This window comes from Rhamphochromis sp. 'chilingali' (assembly GCF_963969265.1).
Source record: "Rhamphochromis sp. 'chilingali' genome assembly, chromosome: 2".
In the NCBI taxonomy this organism is placed as follows: domain Eukaryota; kingdom Metazoa; phylum Chordata; class Actinopteri; order Cichliformes; family Cichlidae; genus Rhamphochromis; species Rhamphochromis sp. 'chilingali'.
In genome coordinates this window covers 30637075-30662074 of record NC_137930.1, presented here as the reverse complement: position 1 = coordinate 30662074, position 25000 = coordinate 30637075, and the positions used below count along the sequence as shown (strand labels likewise).

Sequence of the window (25000 nt, the reverse complement as noted above, 5' to 3'; positions counted from 1 at the left end):
CTTTTTGGAGATTTTTGGAGAATCAGAGTGGGTTTGTATTTTATCCAGGGTCGTTTTTTAAGTATTTCTTCCCTCAGACCCTTCTCCTGTATAGTTTACCTTGAGAAAAGTGTCCAATGAGCCATTCTCCATGTATTCTGTGATGATCATCACCGGCTTGCCTGAGAAGAAGAAAAAACAAAATCAACAATAAAATACTTCACGTTAATAAGCAAATATTTTGAAATCATAGTTTTGACATAAGATTTTGTTTTTACCATTTATCTAGATAGCAACACAAAATAAAATATCCTCTAATGATCTAATTCCAAAGTTTATATTATATACAAACAAAACAAAAAAATAGAATAAGGACATATCATGTGTGCCAGTTTTTGCTTGAAATATGGCTTACTTCTCAGTTAAAATAATCAATTCTTTATCTGACTTTGTGCATGCAATTTTCCAAAATTTAAACTGAGATGTAAACATTTGTACGCATGAGAACAACCCTTAACAGCAACTTATACGGTGGCCCTGAGAGGCCAAACGGACTGCAGAAAACACCAGCAATAAGAAAAACACTGCAAAAGCACACAAAACACAATGGAAATAGAAAAAACGAAAACGGAAACTGGAAAAAAGAAAACACAAATAGAAAAAAACAAAAACAGAAATAGAAAAAAACTGATTTCCAAAAGCGCAAGGGAAGTGTTTCTGGGGAGACAATAATCTGATGGACCAGGTGCAGGAACCAAAATATGCTAAGAATTGTGCTGGGAGATGGGGAGGTTCACACGCTTCACACCCTGGAGGACGGGGCTGTGGCCCCCCCACACTCCCTAGCAGATCATTACATGGAGAAACCTTTGGAATGCAAGCATGCTGATCCACACAGGTATGCACACATGGGTATTCACAGACGCGGACTAAAGCTTTCTTGGCTGCTGCCTCAAAGCACACTGTGCGCTGTCTATCTTGCGTGCTGCACAATATCGTTTATTATTTAGTAAATATTGATATCTATGACTAGCTAGTTTATTGTGATGGTGCTTTGTTTTCTCTATTATTATGTTGCTCTTTGTTGTTTGCTGTCTCCTCTGTTTGTTTTTTTTGTTTGTTTGTTTTTTTTCTCCATACAGGTGACCCAGGAGTTCTTTTTTTTTTTCTCTCTCTCTTCCCCCCCCTTCTCACCGTCTCTTCTCCCCTTTGGTTTTCTTTCTTTCTCTCCCCCTCTTTCTCTCATTCATTCCCCCTGTCCTATTTATTAAAAAAAAAAAAAAAAAAAATGACAAAGGATGAACTGAAGCTCTGCCATCACGTAATGTCGCATACTGCTGTTTCTGATGTCATTTAAAAAAAAAAAAAAAAAAAAAAAAGAATTGTGCTGGGAGACACTTAAAAGAAGTGGAGGATCTATTGGTTTTGTGAGGAAAGAAAAGATGAGAGGTAAGTGTGTTAGCCTAACTATTAGCCTAAAAATCCATCATTAGTATTATATGAATCATGATATTAAAACACACACTCTGTCTCCCCAGAAACACTTCCCTTGTGCTTTTGGAAATCTGTTTTCTCCTATTTCCATTTTCGTTTTTCCTTTTCTGTTTTTTTCCCCTATCTCCGTTGTGTTTTGTGTGCTTTTGCATCATTTTTCTTATTGCTGGTGTTTTCTTAAGTTGCCTGTTTGGCTTCTCGGGGCCACCATAAACTTAGCAGCTAGATCAACACTCAGTTATGCAAAAAAGAAAAAAGAAGAAGAAAGAAATATGTTAATCTTCATGAAGGTAAAACAGATTATAGGGTTGAAATTGAATTGTCAGCTTTCCAGTTGCTTTCAAAAGTTAATATATTAGATACTGTTGAACTTGACAAGCAGACTATGACATTAACTAAGTGTAAGTCAGAAAAAAAGTTGAAAAGGAAAACCTGTTAAACTACAGGACTGATTAAGTACAGCATGCAAGTTTAAAATGACATAGCAAGGCTTAAGATTCCTATATATCTACACCAAACAACTGCTGTGAGTTTTACTTACATTGTGACATCCAATATGTGCTAGATCCTACAGGATGCAGTTTCACACAAAACACAGTGTATTAAACTTAAATAGTGATACACATGCTGATAACTCACTCTTAGTAACCACACCCTCCAGACGGATGATGTTTGGGTGGTTAAACTGGCCCATGATTGACGCCTCCCAAAGAAAGTCACGTCTTTGCTGCTCTGTGTAGCCTGCTTTCAAGGTCTTAATGGCAACCTGGATCTCTCGTTTCCCGGGCAGCCTCAGCGGTCCACTGCACACTTCACCAAATTCCCCTGAGGGAAAAAAAGGTAGACATTAAGAGTGGCATCAACATTTCAGTTAAACCTGACCTGTAAAAACTATTATGAAATGGCAAATCAACCTTGAAGATACAGATAGATTTTCTTTAAGTAAAGCTGAAATTTTGTGCCTGACACACTGTGTTCGTACAGCTTATATTCTTTACTTTAAGGGGCCAATCTTGAAATTGGCTAAAGCGCTTGAAGCTAATAAATGTGGTCAGTCAAAATTTTTGTCAGTGGAAACATTATTTATGTCTGTGCACAATGTTGCTTTTAAGCACACTCTTAACTTATGCAAGCTTATGCAATTATGAATGTGACAGGTTTATGAAGGTTGTAGAAAATACGATACACTGCAGTAGTGTTAATGAGAAAATGTTTCAACACTACAGAAGGCAGAATTAGGCTCGAGTCATTATGCTATTAGTCTATGTGTTTTAATAAGGCATTTTGTGACGTTAAGCTGTTTCAGGGCACCGATTAAACAGGTTTACCTTTGTGGTTCTGAATTAAGGATAACACAGACAGGCTTAAACTGATGCTCCAAATATGAAACAGTGGATCTCCAAGGTGTACACACACAGATGCAGACATTATTTTTTACCCACCAGCACCAATGATCCTTTCAATGGAGATGTATGAAACGTCAATCTCCTGGGCAAATTCATGCACTGCCTGGTTGGGATCTTCATAGGTGAGGGGATCGATATAAGTACGCACCCCTGGAAATTTTACTGCAGAAGCACACACAGAGCAACATTATTATTTGAGTACAATAGATTCATACGCCTAAAAAAAAGATACATGTATTAATTAGTGCCATTAATTATTCCCAGAAGACAACCATCTTTTCATCCATCCTGCAAATTTGGAATGCAGATAATAAACGCTAATTTTAAACATTTTATTTCACAGTCCAAATCAATATAACACTATCCCACATGGTATTATTTTCCTGACTACTCTGGAGTTGATATACCAATCACAGTTGGCTTTGATTCCATACCAAAAGATGGATAGAGGGTGTCATGCCAAAAATGTGGACAAATATATTAAGCTGTCACAATCTATAAGTCATCATAGCTCTATGTGTTGTCTGCCAACTGTGTGTTTGCTGGTAGCTATGAGCCTGGTTTGTGGCAGTGCCATTCAGTGAATAGCTACTCTAGCAAAACACTGTCAACTGTACTTATAGTACGCACATGCCAAAGGAGATAGCATGACCAGACATGACCGCTGTGTGAACCCTGTACTGTACATGTACTGTAAACTTTGGATGAACTTAAGCCCACATACATAGACACATACAGAACAAGTCTGGGCTTTAACCTACTGTGGCCATTGTGGAAGTGCATCTTTTCCTCTTCGGGATCTTGCTTTGCTTTGCTATAGCCACAGCGCCTAAGGAAGAAGTGATCCAAAAACATTAGTGTCAATGTCATGTCAAAGTGCTGTTAAATACACACATGTAAAGTCAGCGACTAAGCAATGTTGTCAAATGATACTTGTCTCAATGACACATACACTGAGGGGGAATAACTAAATCTGATGATATTTCTCAGAATGGGACTTTTATTTTGAAATAGCGCAAGTATTTTAACATTTATCACCGTCTCCAAGGTAGACTGAATGAATTCCGGCATTAATGCAGTTTGAGATGAAGGCAGTAAAAAAGAAATGATCCCTGTGGTTTCCTCTCAAAGTGATATCATTTGGCAACTATTTCCTAGTACAAACTAGTACAAAAACACAGGAAAATATACTTTTTGAATAGTGATCTCACAAAATAGCCCAAGCAAAGAAAAGCAAACCCTGCCACCTCCCCCAAGAATCTAAGTGCAAAATAAGCTTTATATTTTCTCACTGAATCTGCTAACCCATCTTTTAAGGTTTTCAAAAATATTGCTGAAAAGAAAAGATGTCAGCAAAGGAATGCAGTTTCCACAAAATATCAATAACCAAGAAAGCCCTTCTCGACATATCAACTCTGACTTTTGCAACAGGAAAAAGAGATCTGTCACTTTTTAAGAAAGGCCAGACTGAAAACAGAACTTTTGAAGCCGCAAGGCTTATGTTTATGTCTATATCATATTCTTTTCCATTATGTCTGTGTAAGCCTGGTGGATTAAACCGACATTCATTTGTATGTTTGTGTGTTTGTGCTTAAAACGCTTCTATAAGTCAATATTTTTACAACTGGCATCAGAGATAATCACAGATAACCCAGATTAAACATGTGTAATGAATTTAAACTTGATCCTATATGCAAACACAAAAACACACCACGCAACAAACAGATACAGAGTAACTAATTAAAATATCTGCAATGTAAATTTACTGTTTTATTTTAGTCATTTGTCAAACAAGTATTTTTGATGGTAGAATTTTTCCTATCTTTTAGTTCTTGAAGACAGATGAAGACACGCACACACACACAGCGGGGCCATGTCCAAGTCTTTCCCATCGGACCTCTCTGTAGGGTAACCAGGCTTGGCTAGAGGGGTTTGTATGGGCAGCTGGAGAGGGTTGACTCTGTGTGTCTGTATTTGTGCGTGTGCGTGTTTTGTGTGTCTGCCTGGAGGGTGTTTAGTTTGCTGGATTTGTTGAGTCAAGGGGTTTGAGCATGCCCTCCAACTTCATGCATGTGTTTGCGTGTGTGCGTACATGTGTGTTAACCCATGCATACACCAGTGCGTATGTGCTAGGCTCCACACATGTGTTCTGTGCACGCATGTGTAGTCTGGAGAGTCATGTATGAGTGGGTGTGTGGGAGATGCATTGGTGGGAGGGGGTTGTGGTGCTTGTGCCCTAAATCCATCGTTGGAAAATTTGGCATTCTTCCATCTCTCCTCCCCCACACACAAAACCCTGGAATGATCCGCAATCCTCATCTCTGTTCGGCAAAACCAGAAATCAACTCTGTATCGTTCTGATTTGTTTCTGAATTCTTTCCAACATCATAATTTTATGTTCAACATTAAATACAGTTTTTTAAAATTGTGCATTTACCAAACCTAAACTGTTTAAATGATGACCTAATACTGAAGGAGAGAAGAAAATTTCGTAAATGAAGCAACAATATGCATCTGGGAGAAAAACGAACATGTATTTTCATTCTTAGAAAACCTCAAAATATAGTAGAGAAACTGAAATGTGAGCTTTGACTTAACTACCCTGAAGAAACAGAGGAATACACGAGTTCTAATGATTTTTTACTCTGGCTTTGACTATTTTCTCTACTGTCTATTATCACTCCGTCTGCAGTTTTGTGTCTGCACGTGGGGAACATTCTTTCATAATTAAAAAAATTTGACTTTACTGATAAAGTGAAGGTCATATGCACATGGGGGCATGCGAATGTGACAGACTTGTAGACTGAAAAATGGTAAATGCTTATGAGCAAGGTTGTGCTACCAGATGTGAGGAAAATCCACTTGACTGATATGAATCCAGCCTGTAGTTATAACCTAAAAAGCAACCCTTAATCCTGACCTATCACAAAAGTCTTACTTCAAGCTATGTGTCTAATCCCATAATGCTGCTCAACCACAGAGAAATATCTGGGACAGAAACGAGATTTACTCAGCATAAGGTCAGAAATGGATAAAGTGATGAGGGACCATTATTGAACTAACGTACAATATTGTACATAAAATAAACAGAGAAGAATATGCACTATTATCTGCTTTATTTTTATTTTTTTTAAATAAGGAGAAAATAAGAAAAAATTGTCTTTGACCTCTTGGACCTCTTTTTTTCTTCTTCCATTGAACATTTCAAATTCTTAAACTGCACTTTCATAGTCCAGTAACAACAAACTTAACCTCAGCATTAAACTTCTCCATCTAGGGGTTAGCGCAGTGGAACATCTGCCTACATTTGACCCAATCCCATAAGCTTCCTGTACCATTCCAACCCTTTGCATGTCCTTCTTCACTAGATCCATCAAATCTCTCTGTGGTCTTCCTTTTCCCCCTGCTTGGGAGCTCCATATTCAGCATCCTTCGCCTAATATCCACTATCCTTCCTCCTCACGTTCAGGCGATCTCAGCCTTGCTTCTCTAACTTTGTCTCCAAACTGCTCAATCTAAGCTGTCCCTTAAAATTAAAATGAAATGAAAGATCATACCTATGCTTCTTCATGAAAGAAGCAAAAATGTGAATGAAACATACAATCCAACTGGCATCTGGAGAAAATGTCCTAGAAAATGTCCAAGCCTCATCTTCTGAACCCAACTCAGGGCTCAAACACATGAAAACATGCATAATGTACGTAAACATACTTATTTATTCCTGATATCACAATTAATTACTGACATGTGACTTTCCCGTCTAATCAACAACAGCTGGTAATAAGTTAACACCATGCCAGATAATTTTAGGCTCGAGTGTCAAAAATATCACACTTTCATGCTGATAAACAGTTTGATTGCCTTCTCACATTTTATTCAACAATGTTTGAGCCACTCCAAAAAAGTTTTACTAATGCCACTGACAGGAGCCAACACCGTCAAAAACAACAGCACTTGCCACCAGAAAAGTTCAGGATATCCTCAACAACTCAACACAATATCCCTGTCATCAGACAACAGCGAGCTTCGCTGACTCATCAACTGCTGTCGGACTCCTATCCCTAAATTTTACAGCCACCTCAAGTCCAGAGCTGTTTGTCCTACAGTGACCACCGTAGTTAGGATTATGCAGGTAAATTGGGAAGAAAACAGAACTCCGTTGACTGCAATCTACTGACATCTACTGGTTAGATTTTACAGACCGTAACTTTAATTCAATATTTCCAGTAACAGGAACATTATTAAAAGTAACACAGTAGCACTCTCATGCTAATATTTTGTATTTGTTTTTATTGCCATGTGCATGTGCGTGTATATTGGTGATATACACGCACATGCACATGGATATACTTTTATATCATATTTTCTTTTGCAGGTATATAGGTTATGCCTTACCGCCCACTGAGCAGGAATCCAGCAACCACTGCCAGCAGGACCAGAGCCAGTGTGATGGCCACCGCTACTATCGAAGCTTGAGCACGCTCACTAGTAGCAGTTACTGCCAAAGACAAGACATGGGATTACACACAGTACACAAACACAAAACCACACCTGGCATCTGTTGTTGATACAGCCCCAGAACACAGGTGGGAGTTGTGTACAAGTTAAACTTCATTGTATTGTCATTCTCTCCTTCTCTTTGGTGTACTCACAGTAAGGGCTGGTCTGGAATTCAAAGCGCCGGCTAAATGCACCATAGCCTGCTGAGGTCCTGGCTCGTACCTGTAATGCATCATATCATTCATGCACCATACTTCAATTTAATTCATTTGGATTTGCTTGATCTTAGGCAATACTGACAAACTATTTTGTCATTGCTACATATTTAAATATTTTTTCCTTCCCTTTTGTCATCCAGTTCCATTATCATTCTCTTAATTTGTGAAACCCATTTCTGACCTGGAAGATGTAAGCTGAAGAGGGCTTCAGGCCTTCCACCACCATTTCAGTATCCTTGGATTTTATTATTGTGTAACTGGAGTCCTGTTCCTTTAGTTGAAGAAAGAGAATGTTAGCTTAATTTATTCATGTGTTCTACTAACATTTTTGTACTTTTGATTGTCAAAAATGTGTTGCCCCAATAATTGTATTGCCAAATTGTATGCATATAGCTTATTGCTGCTTTCTCTCCGCAGCTACCTGTGGTATATGCGAGCATGAGTGTGTCTAAATGCCTGTGTGTAGGGATCACTTTTCCAACTGTAACCACATCAGGTTTTAACTCAGCTAAATGCTGCCTCCATTAGCCAGATGCCATTAGCTCACCACTGACCACAAACCCTACCCTGCTCTCCAATGTACCTTTATTGTGACCTTAGAAAAGAAGACATCAGAGGATTACAGGCAGAAAAGAGGAAGGGCACAGGAACAATGATCTGCACAGAAGCATCAAATTGCTGTCCCTACTTAAGTCCAACTTAACAAAAAAGGGGGGGAAAAAAGCTATTATGCTGTTACAAAGACTTTTGAAGTCAAAGTTTTCTCACTGGACCCGGCTTAAAACACAATTTCAGTAAGATACACACATCTGTAGCTGTAACAAATTAGGTGTGTTATACAGGGCAAAGGGGAAGTGCTGCTAGAGGTTGTTCAAGCATGGTCAGTTTCTTATATATGGTCAGTTTCTTATATATATATATAAGATGCCAACAGACTTAATAAACTGATCCGTAAGGCCAGCAATGTTGTGGGGATGGAGCTGGACTCCCTCAAGGTGGTGTCGGAGAGGCGGATGCTGTCCAAGATAAAGACAATGTTGGATAACACCTCCCACCCACTCCATGACATGTTGGTCAGTCACAGGAGCTCGTTCAGTGAGAGACTGAGATTACCGAAAAGCACCACTGAACGACACAGGAAATCATTCCTGCCTGTGGCCATCTCCCTGTACAACGCATCCACTTAACACACTGTTTGCTGCTACAACTACACATGTTTCTTTTCCAAATATTTATTTATAAGTGACTTATGTATGTATGTATGTATATATATGTATATATTGTACTATTCTTAGTTAGCGTATTGTCTGTCTTGTCTTAATGTTGGTTTAAAATGGAGCACTGTAACAAAAAATAATTTCCCCCAGGGATCAATAAAGTATTCTGATTCTGATTCTGATATATATATATATATATATATATATATATATATATATATATATACTCTTAAAAAAGGCCAGATACAACCAGTGTCACTAGCTATGTACTTTGAAAATGACATTTATCAACAGAAATGTTTATATGATGTGTGTGTGTCTGTGGACTAAAGTCAATATGATATCTATTGTACAACTAAAAGCAAAAGCTTAAACAAGAATAGCCCTACAAATGAGTTTTCTGTTGTATAGTACATTTAATTTCATAGTACATATTGTTCAAAACTGTATACATTAAAACACTAAACTGGAAAACCAGTGCTTTTAAAACTGAAACCTCTACTGTACGAGAGGTTCAGGGAGGTACTAGGAAAACACAGCTGGCCCAAGGGCAGTAGACAAAGGTACACAGCTTTGTGAAAAGATTTTTACCTTTTCAAAATACTTGATCTCATACTCTAGGATGATGCCGTTGGGACGATCAGGCTCTGCCCAAGAAAGGGCAATGCTGCTCTTCCCTGTATGACCTTTCCTCACCACACTCACAGGGGACGGTGCTGCAGAAACAAAGATTCAAAGAAAATAGTACGGTTTGAAGTATCAACATAAATAGCACAATCCAGCAGTTAAATATGATGCAACCCATTGCACTTCTCACTGCATTTCACATTATTAAAACTAAATAACACAGGCATAAAACTCTAATAAACCGTGGCACAAAGGCACGTGGCAAAGTGTGCCAATGTTGTAAAATCTGCTGGATCCCATCAGCATTCACAAGACATCATTCTTTTGAGGACACCTCATCCATTGATGTTTACATGCACATAACTAATTGTCATGCATGCTGTGATTGCTGTAAATCATGAAAAATTTAACTGTAGATTAAAAAACCTAAAGAGGATTTTAAATTTGGCGACAATAGGAAGAGGTTTTTCATGTAACAACTTACACAGTAACGGATATCTATCTTTGCTGTTTGGTGATTTCTTTCAAAGACATAATTTGCCATGTTTTTTCTTATGAGTTTCATGTTTGGAATTTAGGCTCCTCTCTGAGGTTGTTTGCTTTTGTCTGTCAAGCTCCAGCTCAAAAAATGTTATTTTTGGTTACCAAGCAGCTCTGCCTCAGAAGCATGTTTGCAATTTGGCAACAAGGTGCACCTGTGTCTAATTAAACCATCCCTTTATGTCTTGCTGCTGGCTGAGCATGTGCTGCCAGAGAAGCATATGAATTCAACTGTTTAAGTCTTCACATTTGAGTGTCTAGTGTACCAAATTTGGCACACATTAAAGGTTACGAAATACACTGTAAAACTCTTCTAATGTAGAATCAACACAAACAACAAAATAACGACATAAATGTGTCACTTTTATGCACAAGATATTTGTGTATTTCGTTCTTTTCTTTGTATTTCTTTAAAGCTTATATTTTCATTTATGTCTTTTTTCTGTCATTTATCCTTTCAGTTTTGAAGTGAGCTTTGTTCTGCAAGTTTACATCAATTGCAAAGCCATCCTGGTGTAACCTGATCTATTGGTTCATCTCTCAGAGGGACAATTGGAGAGTCTCTGACACATAAAGAGCTTTTAACTAGGCAAAATGCTCCCTCAGGCAACATCCCTATAGCCTGTGTGTGTGTGAATGTTGATGCGCGTGGATGTGCATGTGAATGTGTGGCTACTGCAAATGCTAAACACCGTTTAGGTTTCAATGGCCTCAGCAGAAGTCCACAGAGAATAAATCATCGCTACAAACACAGTAACTGTATCTTGAGTGGATGGTTGCACAGAAGTGTTATCTGGAATATCTTAAAAGCCTGAAACCAGAGACCGAAACTCACACACATACACACACTCAATGCTTAAATGGTATAAAGCCTGGATTCAATGATGAGAGAGAGGGTTTATTTTCCCAGCAGCTTTATGGGTAACAATACACCAAAATCTAAGTTTACACCCTCCAAAAATGGATGCAGTTTTCCATTCTATATTTAATCAAATGTTTTGAAAAGGATTTGTAAAGAGGGTACAGCCTTTTACCAAAGCTAGTGATTTTTAGGGTTATATAAATCATTCTTAGATTTGAAGTAGGGATTTTGTCTCAAAATTGTCATCAAAAATGTTGTCAAACATTATTTTTCACAAAGAAACAATAAGGACACTAATTATAGAGGTTACATTCCTTTAATGCCTTTAAAATCTTTATTTATCATCATAATCCATCCATCCTTCCATTTTCTTCCACTTATCTGTGGCAGGGTCGTGGTGGAAGCAGCCTCAGCAGAGAAGCCCAGACCTCCCTCTCTTTAGCCACCTCCTCCAGCTTGTCTGGGGGAACACCAAGACGTTCCCAGGCCAGCTGAGAGATATAATCTCTCCAGCATTTCCTGGGTCTGCCCCGGGGCCTACTCCCAGCGGGACATGCCTGGAACACCATACCCAGGAGGCATCTAGGAGACATCCTTGTCAGAAACCCGTTCCTCCCAATCACGCCACTCCAGGTCTCACTGTCATTGCCCACATGAGCTTTGAAGTCTCCCAATAAGGCGACAGAGTCCACAGGGGGAGTACCCTCAAGTACCCCACCGAGGGACTCCAAGATGGCTGGGTACTCTGTATTGTCCTTTGGCACATAAGTGGCTCATCCGGGTGGTGAGCCTACAAGAGGGTGGACCCATGTCTCTTTTTCGGGTTGTGCCTCGCCGCGCCCCATGGACTAAGGCCCAGGCACCAGGCACTCACAGTTGGGCACCCTTAATGGACCTGGCTCCAGGGCTCCAGGGCAGGCCTCGGTAACCCTATCCCAGCCAGGGTGAACTGTTTCCTAGATCTTTCAATCATAGGGATTTTTGAATGACTCTTTTTCTGGTCCCTCACCCAGGACTAATTTCCCATGGGAGAGCCTACCAGGGGATGAAAGCCCCTTGTCAACATAGCCCCTGAGATTACTGGGACACACAAATGCCTCCACCACGACAAGGTTGCAAACTCGTAATTCTTAAAAAATAATTTTTCTGTCAATTTAGACAAACTAAAACTGTTGACTTTTTCTAGACTATAATCCAAACTATAGCCATTCCTATTTTAGTTAGTTGGAAGTATGTGCAAGCTACTTTACATGCTTTCACTGAGCTGTTGCTTTACTTAATGCAAAGTCGGTTTACATTTGAAGCACACATAAAAACAGGAAATGTTGGTCTGCGGCAAACACAGCGATTAAACACTTTTTGGCTCACTTGGTTCTGTCTCTTCCTTATCACCAAATACAGATATATACAATATCTGTATATACCAAAATAGCACTCACACTCAAACAAGTGCTTTAAAACCCAGATTTTCAATCGAGACAGAAGGAGAGGTAATAGAAGAGAGAGACGGGGAGGAGGAGGGAATGCAAGAGGCAAAAAAAAGTGAAAAATGAAAGACGAGGAGGAGACATGTTGAAAGAGTGTAGACGGGACCCAGCAACACTTTTATTTTAACAACGGGGTAAACAGTGTAATGACACTTCTAGCTTTAAACACTTCCACTGCGTGTTATAACTGCTAATGAGCACATACAGTATGCCAATGAAAACGCAAATGAAGATGAACTCCTGGTGTTTATGCCTGGTGGCTGGTAATGCTCTATTTGCTATCCGTCTGATACTTTTTTTTTCTACAAAGAGTGAGTTTAGAAAAGGTAAAACCCATTCACTGGAGGAATACAGCTATCCAATGTAACAAATAAAAGCAACATTATCACAGTGCTAAACATAAATCTCCCAGACCACTATCTGTCTGCACATCACCAAAATCAATACCGGCTTTCAACGATCTCGTTTTTATCTTATAACTACCCTCTCGGAATGACTGATAGATAGATTGAGACAGAATGAATTGGAGATAGGGGACAGAGATGTCTTCACTAGGGTTGCAAAGTACAAAAACTGCTATCATCTATTTTGTGAGGAACTTTAAAACTTTAATCTGCCTTTTCTTTTGATGCAATACATTCGATTAGTGGCTTTGCACCAATCCAGCATCTTGCCACAATCCACTTCCCTATCAGCACATCAATATTGACAAAAAAATATAATAGCTGGAATATTTTAATTGTGGCTTGGAGATTTAATGCTGTGACCATAAACTGCTCCAATTTGGTGTATTTACAGAATTTGCATTTGTACCATTCCCATCACTCTCCCTTTATTTTATAACATTTATTTATTGTTGCTGGATTAATTAGGATATAAATGGTTTTTTTTTTTAAATTAGAGGAAGTAAATGAAAATTAATGCACAAACAACTGAGCTATTGGTGCCTTTCTATATTTTGACAATACACACCACACTTATAAGATTCAGTTTCCTAAGTTATATGTTAGAAGGCTTTTTGTTCCTTTTAAACCACTAAATCCTTGAGTTAACCTTCACGACCTTGGTGGATGTTAGCCAATTTGAATGGATTGTTAAAATAAACACACTCTACAACCCTACAAATCTTTTATCTAAATTCATTTAGTACTTTTTGAGCTATCATGTATACAGACAGAAAGAATGCAATGCTACCAACAATATAACCTCTTTGCTAAGATAGTGTTGGGATTGTTGGGAGCCACAATGTTGGGTGAAGAAATACTATGTTATACCTGTCAAACAGTGTGATCTATGGCATTAATCATAGTTTCAACTAAAGAAATAGAAACAAATGATGTGTTTTTGCAACAAAGTGTTCGGAACAAAGTGATTAAAGATACAATTTAAAGTTATGTGTAGAGAAAACGCACTGGCTCATACCTTGAGTTGGGTGTTTTTTGATAATTGAATGACTCATAGGTCAGTGTAAGTGGCTTACAAACAAAAACGATATTCATATGAAAATAGTCATGCACAAGGACTGAATGGGAAGTCTGTCTCCCTGTTAGAAACATCTAAAGAAATGAAAGGTGGTTCAAGACTTTTGCACAGTATTGCACGCTCCACATCAAAGTAAAATAAATAGCTGCAGTGGCAGGCAGCACATTTTTACCACACGCAAGCTAATGTATCATGGTACATTTGATTAATAGCCAATAGCAGAAAAAACGTATTTGGGAGCATTTACTGTGCAAGTGGCACTCAATGTGCCTACAGCAGGAACAAATAACCTGAAATAAGATATTTTAAAACAGACAGAGCTATCCTAATAAAACAAAGCTGTAAAACTTGTGCTTATTAAATACAAAAAGAAACTATTTAGATTTCAAAGCTTCCTTTTTGAGTGTGTAGAAAGAGCAATATGCTAATTGTTTCCACTCAAACATTCATCAATGTCTGAGCAAATACAGAGCTTAAAATGTAACATATGGGAAACAATCACTGGGTTGCAGGGAAACTTGTATGAGCATTTTGGTGGCTTACTTTTCTTTTCAAAATTAATTTCTACCTCATAAAGGCAGGTGCTAGCAAGCCACCTTATCAAATGTATATACCAGTGTGTCAAGGAACATCAAAGCAGTGAAAAATATGTGGGCTTCCATGCTCCAACAGTGCTCTTTGTATTTTTGAATGTATACAAGCAGTTAATGTCCAGACTCTCACTATTGTCTCTTTACTTCCGTCCTCTGCTTATCTTTCCTGCTGTTACAGCTTCTTGCTGTAACCTTTTCTTTCCTTATCACAAGCATCCTATCATTTTCTCTCCACATTTTGCCCCCTCTGCCCTGTTGTTCTCTCGTTCTCTGTCATACATTTCTCCCGTTTTTCACCTCTCCTGATCTCCTCTTCCCAACAACCAACACTTTATTATTCAGCAGGGTTTCGCAGGGACACTGTGAAATCACCTATTTCACGGATAACTTATCGTGTGTGACACTTTTCACACATCAAACAGCAGATCCTCTGACTCTATCTCTCTCCCTGCCTAAGCCTTAGCAGTAGTTTTGTCTCAGTACCTTGTTTTTACTGTCAGAGAGCAGAAGCACACTCTAGACCAGTCACATACGAGCACAACAAAAATGCAGGTGGTTAAACTGCTGATTGAGGTTTTCACTTAGTAATTACATCTGTCACTAAAGAGCAGATGGATCAGAACATTTTAAATCAGTCATTACAATTACTGCCTCAGGATTATTGTGAAAATGATTGTTCCAAATAATGTTAGTCACTTGATACACAGCCTTCCAGTAGTTGAAGTGCTCACTTTGTTGGTTTTGTGAGTCGCATTACACAAACAGCGGTTGGTGCACACTGCTACAAAGAGCTAGGAGCTGTATTCAAAAAACATCCTTGGGCTAAAAGGATCTCTTATTCCTAGGGGTGGACTTACTTCTAACTTTAGTACTCTTAAGTTCATTTGTTGTGAAATGATTCACAAATAATTTTGGTTTTAAAAGCAGATGCAACATCTAGAAGATGTTAGAAAGTTTTCACTCCTAAGTCAATATAATCTACATAAAATCAGCCAAAGCAGCTGCAGGCAACATTCACTGCTGTTATTATTTTACACAAGTACAATGACATAGCACAATTACACAAGTGGCTGTGTCATTATCATGACATTGAAAAACGTTGTAAATGAATCCAAAATGCAATATTTAAAGCACAGTTTCACAGTGTTTAGCATCATACACTGTATTACATAAACAAAGATGGCTTTCTAAGTGGATTCTTACCTAAAACTAAAATTCTTTCACTAACACAGACCTGTTACTTGTCAATCAAAAGACAAAAGTTCTTTCTTTATTTTTTTTAATATTTTTGCTTCCAAGCAGAGTTCTTCCTTTCTTGTAATGTTTATTGTAGTGTAGTAGTTCCCTAGGCTTTCTGAAGGTCTTTGGACACTCATCAGAAATGGTCTTATTCTTAAGGATAGAAAACAGGGGGAAAAGGCTGCGGTATGCCAAATTACACAAGAATTGGACTGAAATGCAGTGGCAACAGGTCTGATTGTATGAAATCTTTGGTTCACGTCTTTGTCTAAGATGTAAGGAGGTCAGGGGGGAAATATAAAAGTGAATGGGGTTGAATTTCAGCCAGGACATTAAAAAGAAAAACTGCCTTGCCTTTTGCCTAATATATTGTATTTCTATGTATGTTTACACATGCTTCAATAATTTGTTGCACCGTTTTTCTTTTTTTCCCTAGAAAAATATTAAATGAAGATTGGGTTATAACCTTTGCACAGTTAATGGTATACGTGAGTCTTGGTGACATCTATAGCATTAGGGCCATCTCTCTTTACTAGCCTACTAGTTTCCTCATTTTTTTATTTTTCCCAGCACCTTTAAATACTACTTCAAATGGAAAACCCTACACATGCTGGGAAAGCACAAGTTCACGCTTGAGCCACCTTTCAGAATAGGATGTTGCTATGTTGGCTAATGAATCTAGATAATAATTAGCTGAATAATAACACTGGAAAGAGGTGTTATATCTACTATTTTCTACTTTCTACTATTTTTTTTTTACACAGAGTAAGGCATTTAGAGTGCATTTCAGATGGCACGGCCAGGTTGTACATGCATGCTTGTTTATATTTGTACTAATTAGAACTGTTAACCACCAAGCTGCTCTCAGTATGCTCACACGATTCTGTTTTCAAGGTAATGTTAAAAAAACACCCTCACTTACAGTAGCATGTACCAGATACAAGCCAAAGTACAGCAGACTTTATTGGTCTGTGACTCTGTCAGCCATGTGTAATCTAACGTAATCCCTAATCTCCACTTGGTCCAGTGACTGCCTAACTTTAATCCAGCTACAACTGAAATAAACTGCATTTGAGTTGTGTAGTCTGGTGTAATCCACTCAGTGTGCTGACAGCCACAGTGACAACACATTTAGAGGACTGCCAGTAGTCTTGACTGTTAGACAGCCATCTGCCTCGCTCTTTTTCCTGTCCTCCTAAACACAAACTGTACCTTCCTGATTACTTGTACAGCTCCTCCCATTGATACTACTAATAATAACTGCTATTCTTTGGCTGCCAGTAAACCATCTGTTTGGATGGAACAAACACATTCTTTCGACATAGCTTTTTTCCCCCCCTCTTGCCTTTTTCTCCTGACAGAAGCCTTGGGGAAGAGAGTAGTAATTTTGCATTTTTCTCATTGCATTATGCTTTGCGCTACCCATTTCATTACAAGCAAATAAAACTAAAACTAACAAAAGCACATAACTCTTAACCCATAAAAAATAGGTTCCCAGTGGAGTGTGAATCCTAATCTTCATTTAAAAGGAAGCTAACAAAGCATCCAGTATTTACAGCTATGTGAAGTAGCTGGACTCTTTCATTATCCAATATGTGTTTGGCCACTTTAGTGGTTTTCATTTGGTGCTTAAGCTGACTTCATGGTTACAAAGATCTGCTAAGCTGCTCTGGCATCACATATAATGCATACTCCCAAAAATGATGAATGCTGAACATCACACCAGCCTAGGTTTTGTTTTTTTGTTCACACTTGAGCAAACATAGCCCTCACCAACCTAAAATTCAAATGTAAACTTGTATGGCATCAGCATGATCCATCACTGTTGATAGACATGCAGAATAACACCTGCTGCCACGCACGACAGCCCATACACATAACAGAGCTTTCATTATGCCACAGATTCCTGTGAATCTCATTGATGCGCCTAATTGAGAGGACCAAGCTGCTTTTTCGATGACATAGCTGGATGCAAAAACAAAAAAAAAGGCTGTCCACTGTGTCATGTTCTCTCCTTCGCTGCAGGGATAATGCATAAGTGAAAATTAATACAGCAACAGATTTGTTGGACAAATACTGTGATAATTTGATCATCTGGTGTCTTTGTTATCAAACCCAGATTGTCATGCGATGAATCTAGCATGCCAGTTGGTCTGTGGCATTTTAAATAAGCGTGGAGAAGAAGCAGTTATGACAAAACATTTGACTTTTGCTGGAGAATTCAGGATAAGTTCAAATGGAGGAGTGGACAGGTATGGTGAATGTGATGATGAGTCAAATCTGGCGGAACATACCTGCCTGATTGGTTGTCACATTAAGTGACACATACTGCTTTGCATGGCCTTTGGCTAGGTCTGACACTCCGTTGACGGCTTCCAATAAGAAGCTGTAGTTGGTGTGTGACTGCAGGTCAGCCACCATCACTGAGGTGTTCGACAGGCCAGTGCGGCGTGGCAGAAAACGTACATTGGGACCGCACTCTTCCAAGCCCCTTCTGTCTGGCAGGACCTGTCTACAGATGACGTTATAGCGCACATCCTTCCTGCCACCTGTATCCATAGGAATGGACCACTCCAAGAAGACGCTGGTCTCGTTGACATTAGAAATAGCATTACGAGGAGCAGATGGAGGGCCTGAGGGAGATGAAAAGGGCTTAGAAGAAGATACAGCTAGAAATACAAAGAAGCATTTGGATAAACAAAAGCCTTGACAGTGAGCATGAGCAAATATAAAGGGGTTATATCCTCACGTGTGCACGCCATATTAGAAGGGTCAGAGTCTAGCTTAAAGTATCCGTCTTCACAGCTGCAAGCAGTGGCTCCCATCTGTCTGGCCACACTGTGAGGTGGACATTTACTACAGGCCAAAGACTCCAGCAGCGAGCGGTAAAACCCCACTTTGCAGACTGAAAGACAGGGAGGAGAGAGGATGTTTGGGGGTGGATAGGGAGATGATAAAAGTGGACATATAAATAGAAAGGAGAAAAGGGGTCACAGAGAGAGGTACAAATACAAAAAAAAGTGGGGGAGAAAAAGACATGGTTATTTCTTTTGAAAAAAAAGGAGGTCAGCATCACACTGGTAGGAAATTTTCCCTGGGTGGTTGCGGTTGTTTTGAGGTTCCTCGTCAGAGATATACAGCAGTTTCATAGTTGAAATTAAAAGAAGCATTTGGCACACTTATATTGTTTCTTTTGAAGTCTGATTTCTTCTTATATCTCTCCGGGGCTTATTTCTTTTAGTCAACCTGTATAACCTTGCTTTTCATGTTTCACTGTTTAATCAAAAAGTTTTCCTCATTGAAGGATTTCCCTTCTTGTATTATCTTCAGTTCAATGATTTATAACCAGCACCTGATTAAGTTTGGACTTGCATCTGCTTCCCAATATCGGTGCCATATGTGCAGCATTTACAAACAAATACGACAAGAACACAAACAGGCAAAATTTACTTTCCTCCCACACAAACACACACACAGACAGATCTCAGGCTGATCTAAGTGGGGCAGGTAGACGGGATGCTGATGCACTGTGAATGTTAAATGGTACTCATACATCAACAGTCTCACAAACCAGCTTAACGAGTTGGCTGTTGTCATCCAGATAAGTTCTGATAAGTGGAGTTCTATAAGTTATTGCAAAGTCAGTGGCATATTTCTATATCACTAAGCAGGACAAGGGGGAGAATTGAGGAAAAAAAGACTTGTCCTCTAAATTTAGGAGCTGGTGTTTCCCCAGTTATTGTGAAGCCCACTCAGATCACAGCTATTATTAAGAACTACATAATTAAACCTCAGGTAGGAGGACAGGAGGACAAAAACTAGGAAACGGAAACAATACGTGATGGTTAAAAACAGAGATAAGGTGAGAAAAGGAAATGATAGGAGGAGAAAAGCCAAGCTTACAAGGATGAGACAAGGAGAAAGAAGAGAAGAAAGGACGAGACAAAGGAAGACTGGTGGGATGGTTTGTGTGTATGTCTGTGTGTGTGTGTGCGTGTGCGTGTGTGTGTGTGTGTGCGTGTGCGTGTGTGTGTGTGTTTCAGTCGTTAGGCAGCAGTGGCTCTGATTCACCTTGACGGAACCTTGGTCTGTTGTCATGGAACATTAGGCCTGAAAAATTCTCCCTCTGCCCTGGATCACTCTAAGTCTCACCTTTGCTTCACACACACACACACACACACACACACACACACACACACACACACACACACACGCGCGCACACGCACACATACACACACACACACGGAAACAGGCCTTTTATAAAATCTGTTTGGCATTTCGAATGCCTCACATACTGTAATTATAAGTTGGGGCTCAAGATAATGTTTTTGACACATTTATGAAGCTGGCGAAGCTTCAGGACAGGATTACATCTGGTGACATTCTCTATGCTTAACTGCCTTTGTATGGCTTGTTTCATTCAGGTGTTTAAGAAAGTTATTCCATGAGATACATTTTTGTGTATTTTTGTTTCATGAAGCATTTTAATGTTTCAGCTTCTGTACTGATGGTTACTCCCTTACTTAATGTGCTTTGTTAGGCCAATGATGTACTACCCTCAACATGGGTGTGCGAGCCAGGGCAGTAGGACACACCTAATCTTTTTGTGAGCCTGTTACCACACACACACCTACACACTTGTGGTTGCATATAGATTTATTGCCATTGTCTGGTCTCTAGCTCTCCTTGGCTTCATCCTCCAAACCCCCATGGTCAAATCAATAAAAATGGGATGGCAGCTCATTTCACATACATAGACAAGCATATTTGTGCCCAAACAGTGAAGTAGAGTGTTGGAGAGTAGAGTCAAAGCAGAAAATAAATAAATGAAAAAAAAGAAAAGAAAAACTTCTTTAATAATTTCTGATACTACATTCAGGTATAATGCCAAGATGATGGATTATCTTTATTTATTTTTCATCTCTTTTTGATTTGGTAAGCTCTCATCATCAGGCGTGCGTGTCTGTAACTTTGTGTGCGTGTATGTGGCGCTCCCCAAAGATCACCTGTCAGTCAAACAGTATGGTGTGGGCACAGTGTGGTACTATGATGGCTCCCTACTTGGATTTCCTGTTCAACTCGTTTTGACATTCTGGATGGTTTTTTCTTTCTTTCTTCTTAATTTGTCTGTTGGCCACCGTTGTGGCCAGCTGTCACTCAAGAGAATACACACATATATGATCTCTAATTGTTGGGAAATAGTTAAACCACTCTACCATAATGAAAATCAAATAAATCATTGTTACTTTGACATTTACTGCTTATGCAAAATAAATCTATTTGTTAGCTGAAAAATAGATATATTTTTCCTATTCCACGTTTGATAGACTGATAGACTTTTGCTCCCAGTGTGGCGTCAAAGGCGAGATGATGCGCTCTGATTAAATTAAATTAATGTATGGAAATGTCTTTCCCCTGGAAGTTGTAAATGATTATGAAAATGATATAAACATTTGCAATTAAAATGTGCAAACTGGCATGAAAAAAAATCCATTGGATGCCACTTTAATAAAAGTCAATTCTAGTTGACTAATCACTACTTGTTAAGGTATTTATTATCATTAATTCTACTTCATTTCCATTTCCATTTAGGATAAATAGATTACCCATGCTCTACATGCAAATGAACAAAGAACATGCAGAGAAATTAAGTCTATAGATGCGTTTTTTGAATTGTATGAGTACAGCTGACAACATATATCATGACTACATATCAATATCACTCTCTTCACTTAATTATGTGTTAAAGGATTTGAATGCAAAGGTTTGTGAAGGTCAGAGAAGCAAACTGGAGGTTGGAAATAGGATTAAGTGCTTAAAAAGCCACAGAGAGTAAATTTAAGAACACTGAGAGCAAGAAACAGCTGAGGGGCAGCCTTAAGATCCACAGTACAACTGTCTAGATAGGACTGCATAACATGCAAGCGGTCTACATTAACTTTACATGGCAGCTTGATTACTAAAGGTTTATTAAAAAATAAGTGCTATTTTTAAGTGATTTTTTTTTCACTTCATTTATTTTACATTGCATTTACTGTCTGTTTTTGACCAACTCACCTTTTGTATTTCCACAACAATAGCGAGGGACATGCAGGCAGCTGGATTCGGATGAGGTGCTTTAATTCTTTAACCATCTTAAATGCGCAAATAACCGAAAACACATATGTATACACACTAACAGACACACTTCCTGCAGTGAGATTAGTTATGGTCATGCCTGGCTGACTGAAATAGCTCATTCCTCATTGTGAATGCAACCTGAATAGACGGCGTTGGTGGTATTAATGTACGTGTGTACGAGTATGTGTTGCCCTTGGGCAAGCTGTCTTTCTGATGCCACGCAGCTCTTAATGCACAGAACAAAGGGTAATAGGTAATTAATATGCAATACACACTAATGTGCATTTGTGTGTGTTTGACTGTAAGGTTAATACGTAATTAATATGCATCATACACTGGCATCCCAGGCAATTAAGGATCCAGCGGTATCCGTTGATGCTTCTTAACGAACGTCCTCTTTAATTGGAAACATTTCACTGTAAACATGTTGATTTATATGACTGTCTGTCGTTTGGTGGGATTAGAGCGAGTAAGCGATTAAGGCAGAGAGAAGGAGACGTACTGAGATAAGGACTAAAATGAAAGAGAATTTAAAGTTAAGGACCACATACTGTGTCTGAACACTGGATTTAAATTCATTTATATGGGCTTAGAAAACTGTATGGATGCAAATATATTAAAAAAAAGATCTCTTATGTATAATTACATAGTATGTTAATGGATTATTACTGATCATACCAATGCATCAGATTGCTGGAGAACACTGCATACTGGACTACACAGTAAATTGTATATGTAGCTGTTGTAGTTGTTTTTACTGCAGTTATGTTGCACCACTGAACCACCAAACAGCCATAAAAAGATGAAATGAGGATGGAAACACAAATGGCTCACACCATTCTGTGACAACCACTTACGTTTCCATCTTTCCCGTCACTCTTCCAACAGCACACACAGTCAGCAGGACTGACCAAAAAGTAAACTTTGACTGAAGAAATCCAAATACTCACGAGGCTGAATTTCAATGCACTGCCTATATTGTTAGCAGATACTATTGTGAACTAATAAACCAGCTGAGGAAACACAGTAAATATCCTGTTCCTGTGTTTGTCCCACAGCAAACTACTGGCCTAACAATCATAAACACGTGTTTCAGGGTGTGCATGCATGAGATGTTTCATACCTTTATTATTTTTGTATTGCTGTGTTTGTGTGCCTCTGCTTGTGTGCATGTGCCAATGCATGCTCATATTTGTGCATGTTTCTATGTGAACACAAACAAAGAAGGATGATAATACCGTAATAATACACAATCGAGTGAATGGGGTTTTCCTTTCTGTTGGTTGACAGAGGAGGCCATTGTTCACAACTCATTTATTCTCACAATCAGACCACGAGCAGAAACCCAAAGGTCAAGCATCCAGGTCACAATAGCTTTCGAACCAAACCCAATGTATTGGCTCAGTAAGTGTCTAGAGAAAAAGAGTAAATATAAGAAATGTGTGATAAATCATAATATGCTGACTGGATGTCTTGGGAAAACAATTTAACTAGCCATAAAACATACTATAGTGCCCTTTCACCATTTAGCTGACATTAATTTACTTCCAAATATTAGACTCCATCAATGGACCAACAAGCATGAAGAAAAATTGCACAGATCCACAAACTAGGTGTACAAAGGTCGGGATCTCAGTTGTACAACCATGCTCTTGCAAAAAGGGGATAGGACAGTGATATGTGATGTGTATAAAATTAGGTTGTGAATTTCTTATGACTTTTAATTCACAAATTTGCATGTATGGTATAATCCACCTGACTCAACACAAAAAATAGCATGCCTGCATTGCATCATTGCTGTAGAGCTATGATGGTTTTATAAAACGGGTGAAACTCATCAACTTTCTTAAATGCATTATGGGTAATATAGTGCCAAAATGATCAGTACTAAGCTTCCACTGGCTCGGACTCTGGAGATGGCCAGGCTTTCATGGAAAGAACCTTGCTGCTGAATGAAGCATTTTATGAATATTTCAGCAACTGCAGGAATGCGTGCGTGTGTTTCTGCGTGTCTGTGTGGGTGCATGAGCGTTTGCTCTTCCATCTTTGTGAGGACAAATGGCTGGCCCATTTTCTTCAAAGAGATTTTCTTTTAGGGGTATTGTCTGAGTGAGGATGATGCATTTGTCTGTTAGTGTAACAAATGGGATTATGCAACTTGCTATGCTGGTTATGGCTCGGGTCAGAGGTATGGTAATGACAATGAGTCAATTAAGGTCTTCACAAGTATAGATAAAACCATGTGGGTGTGTATGCATGTTAACAGGGGCAAGGGTAAAAGAGAGGAAGCTCTTCTGGGAAAGTCAGTTTACCCAACAAGCACTCAGGAAGCACTTTAGTTGTCATGACAGCATCACCACGTGGAGATGATGGGGGGAAGGGGGTGGGGAGAAAGCTGGAGAGAGAGCATGATGCAGGAGGAAAGAGTTCAATGAAAGAAGCCATTAGCAGATTCCAGTTGAGCAGGATCTAAAAGGAATAATGGTGGCTCTTTCCTTGATGAATCTAGTCAATTCATAGTTTAGGGGATGATGGTTTCCTGCCACTTGATATTTGCACTCTTTATCTTTGACTGTGATGAGGGATGGCAGAACATTTCTGTATGGGAATCTGAATACTCTAAACTCATATGACATGAATTAAAAAGACATAGATACAGGCTGGAAAGTATCTTACTTGAACTACTGGATGTTTTGGGTCCAGTGAATTCTGATATAGTGATCAAAAATGGACAACAGAAGTTAAGAAAAATGTTGTCTGTCATCAGAATCTGGTGTAAACAACATGAAAGCACCTAAGTAAGGCCAATCCTACCATCAATGTATAAAGGGTTCTAGCTGGTGGTGGTGGATGGTGTAATGATGTGCAGGATCTTTCCTGGTTAAACTTTGGACCTGTTAGTACCAACTGAGTACAGCCTAAACGAGTATTGTTGATGACCACGTCCATCTGGTTATTACCAGTGTACTCATCTTCTGATGGCTGTTTCCAGAAGAATAACGTGCCGTGTCACAAACCTCAAATAATCTCAAACTGTCTTGAACTTGAAAATGAGTTCACTATAGTGAAATGACCTCCACGGTCACCAGATCTTAATTAAGGATACAGCAGTGATTCATATAATTGATGTGCACCAATAAATATGCATCAGCTGCATGATGCTATCATGCCAATATAGACCAAAATCTCTGAAGGATATTTCAAGCATTTGCTTGAATTTCTGTTATGAAAAATT

At 38.9% G+C, this 25000-nt stretch overlaps 1 protein-coding gene across 1 annotated transcript in view; it reads right to left on the bottom strand.

The window, feature by feature from the left end:
* Nucleotides 1–25000, bottom strand: part of epha5 (EPH receptor A5) — a 62451-nt gene that overhangs the window by 14598 nt on the left and 22853 nt on the right. The window contains exons 4-13 of the mRNA XM_080872678.1: nt 18394–18549; nt 17939–18277; nt 9406–9530; nt 7779–7868; nt 7532–7601; nt 7275–7377; nt 3641–3708; nt 2916–3041; nt 2113–2298; nt 100–161 (exon numbers count right to left, since the gene is read on the bottom strand). Coding sequence (XP_080728804.1) covers nt 100–161; nt 2113–2298; nt 2916–3041; nt 3641–3708; nt 7275–7377; nt 7532–7601; nt 7779–7868; nt 9406–9530; nt 17939–18277; nt 18394–18549 — 1325 coding nt within the window. The remainder of the gene's footprint in view (nt 1–99; nt 162–2112; nt 2299–2915; nt 3042–3640; nt 3709–7274; nt 7378–7531; nt 7602–7778; nt 7869–9405; nt 9531–17938; nt 18278–18393; nt 18550–25000) is intronic.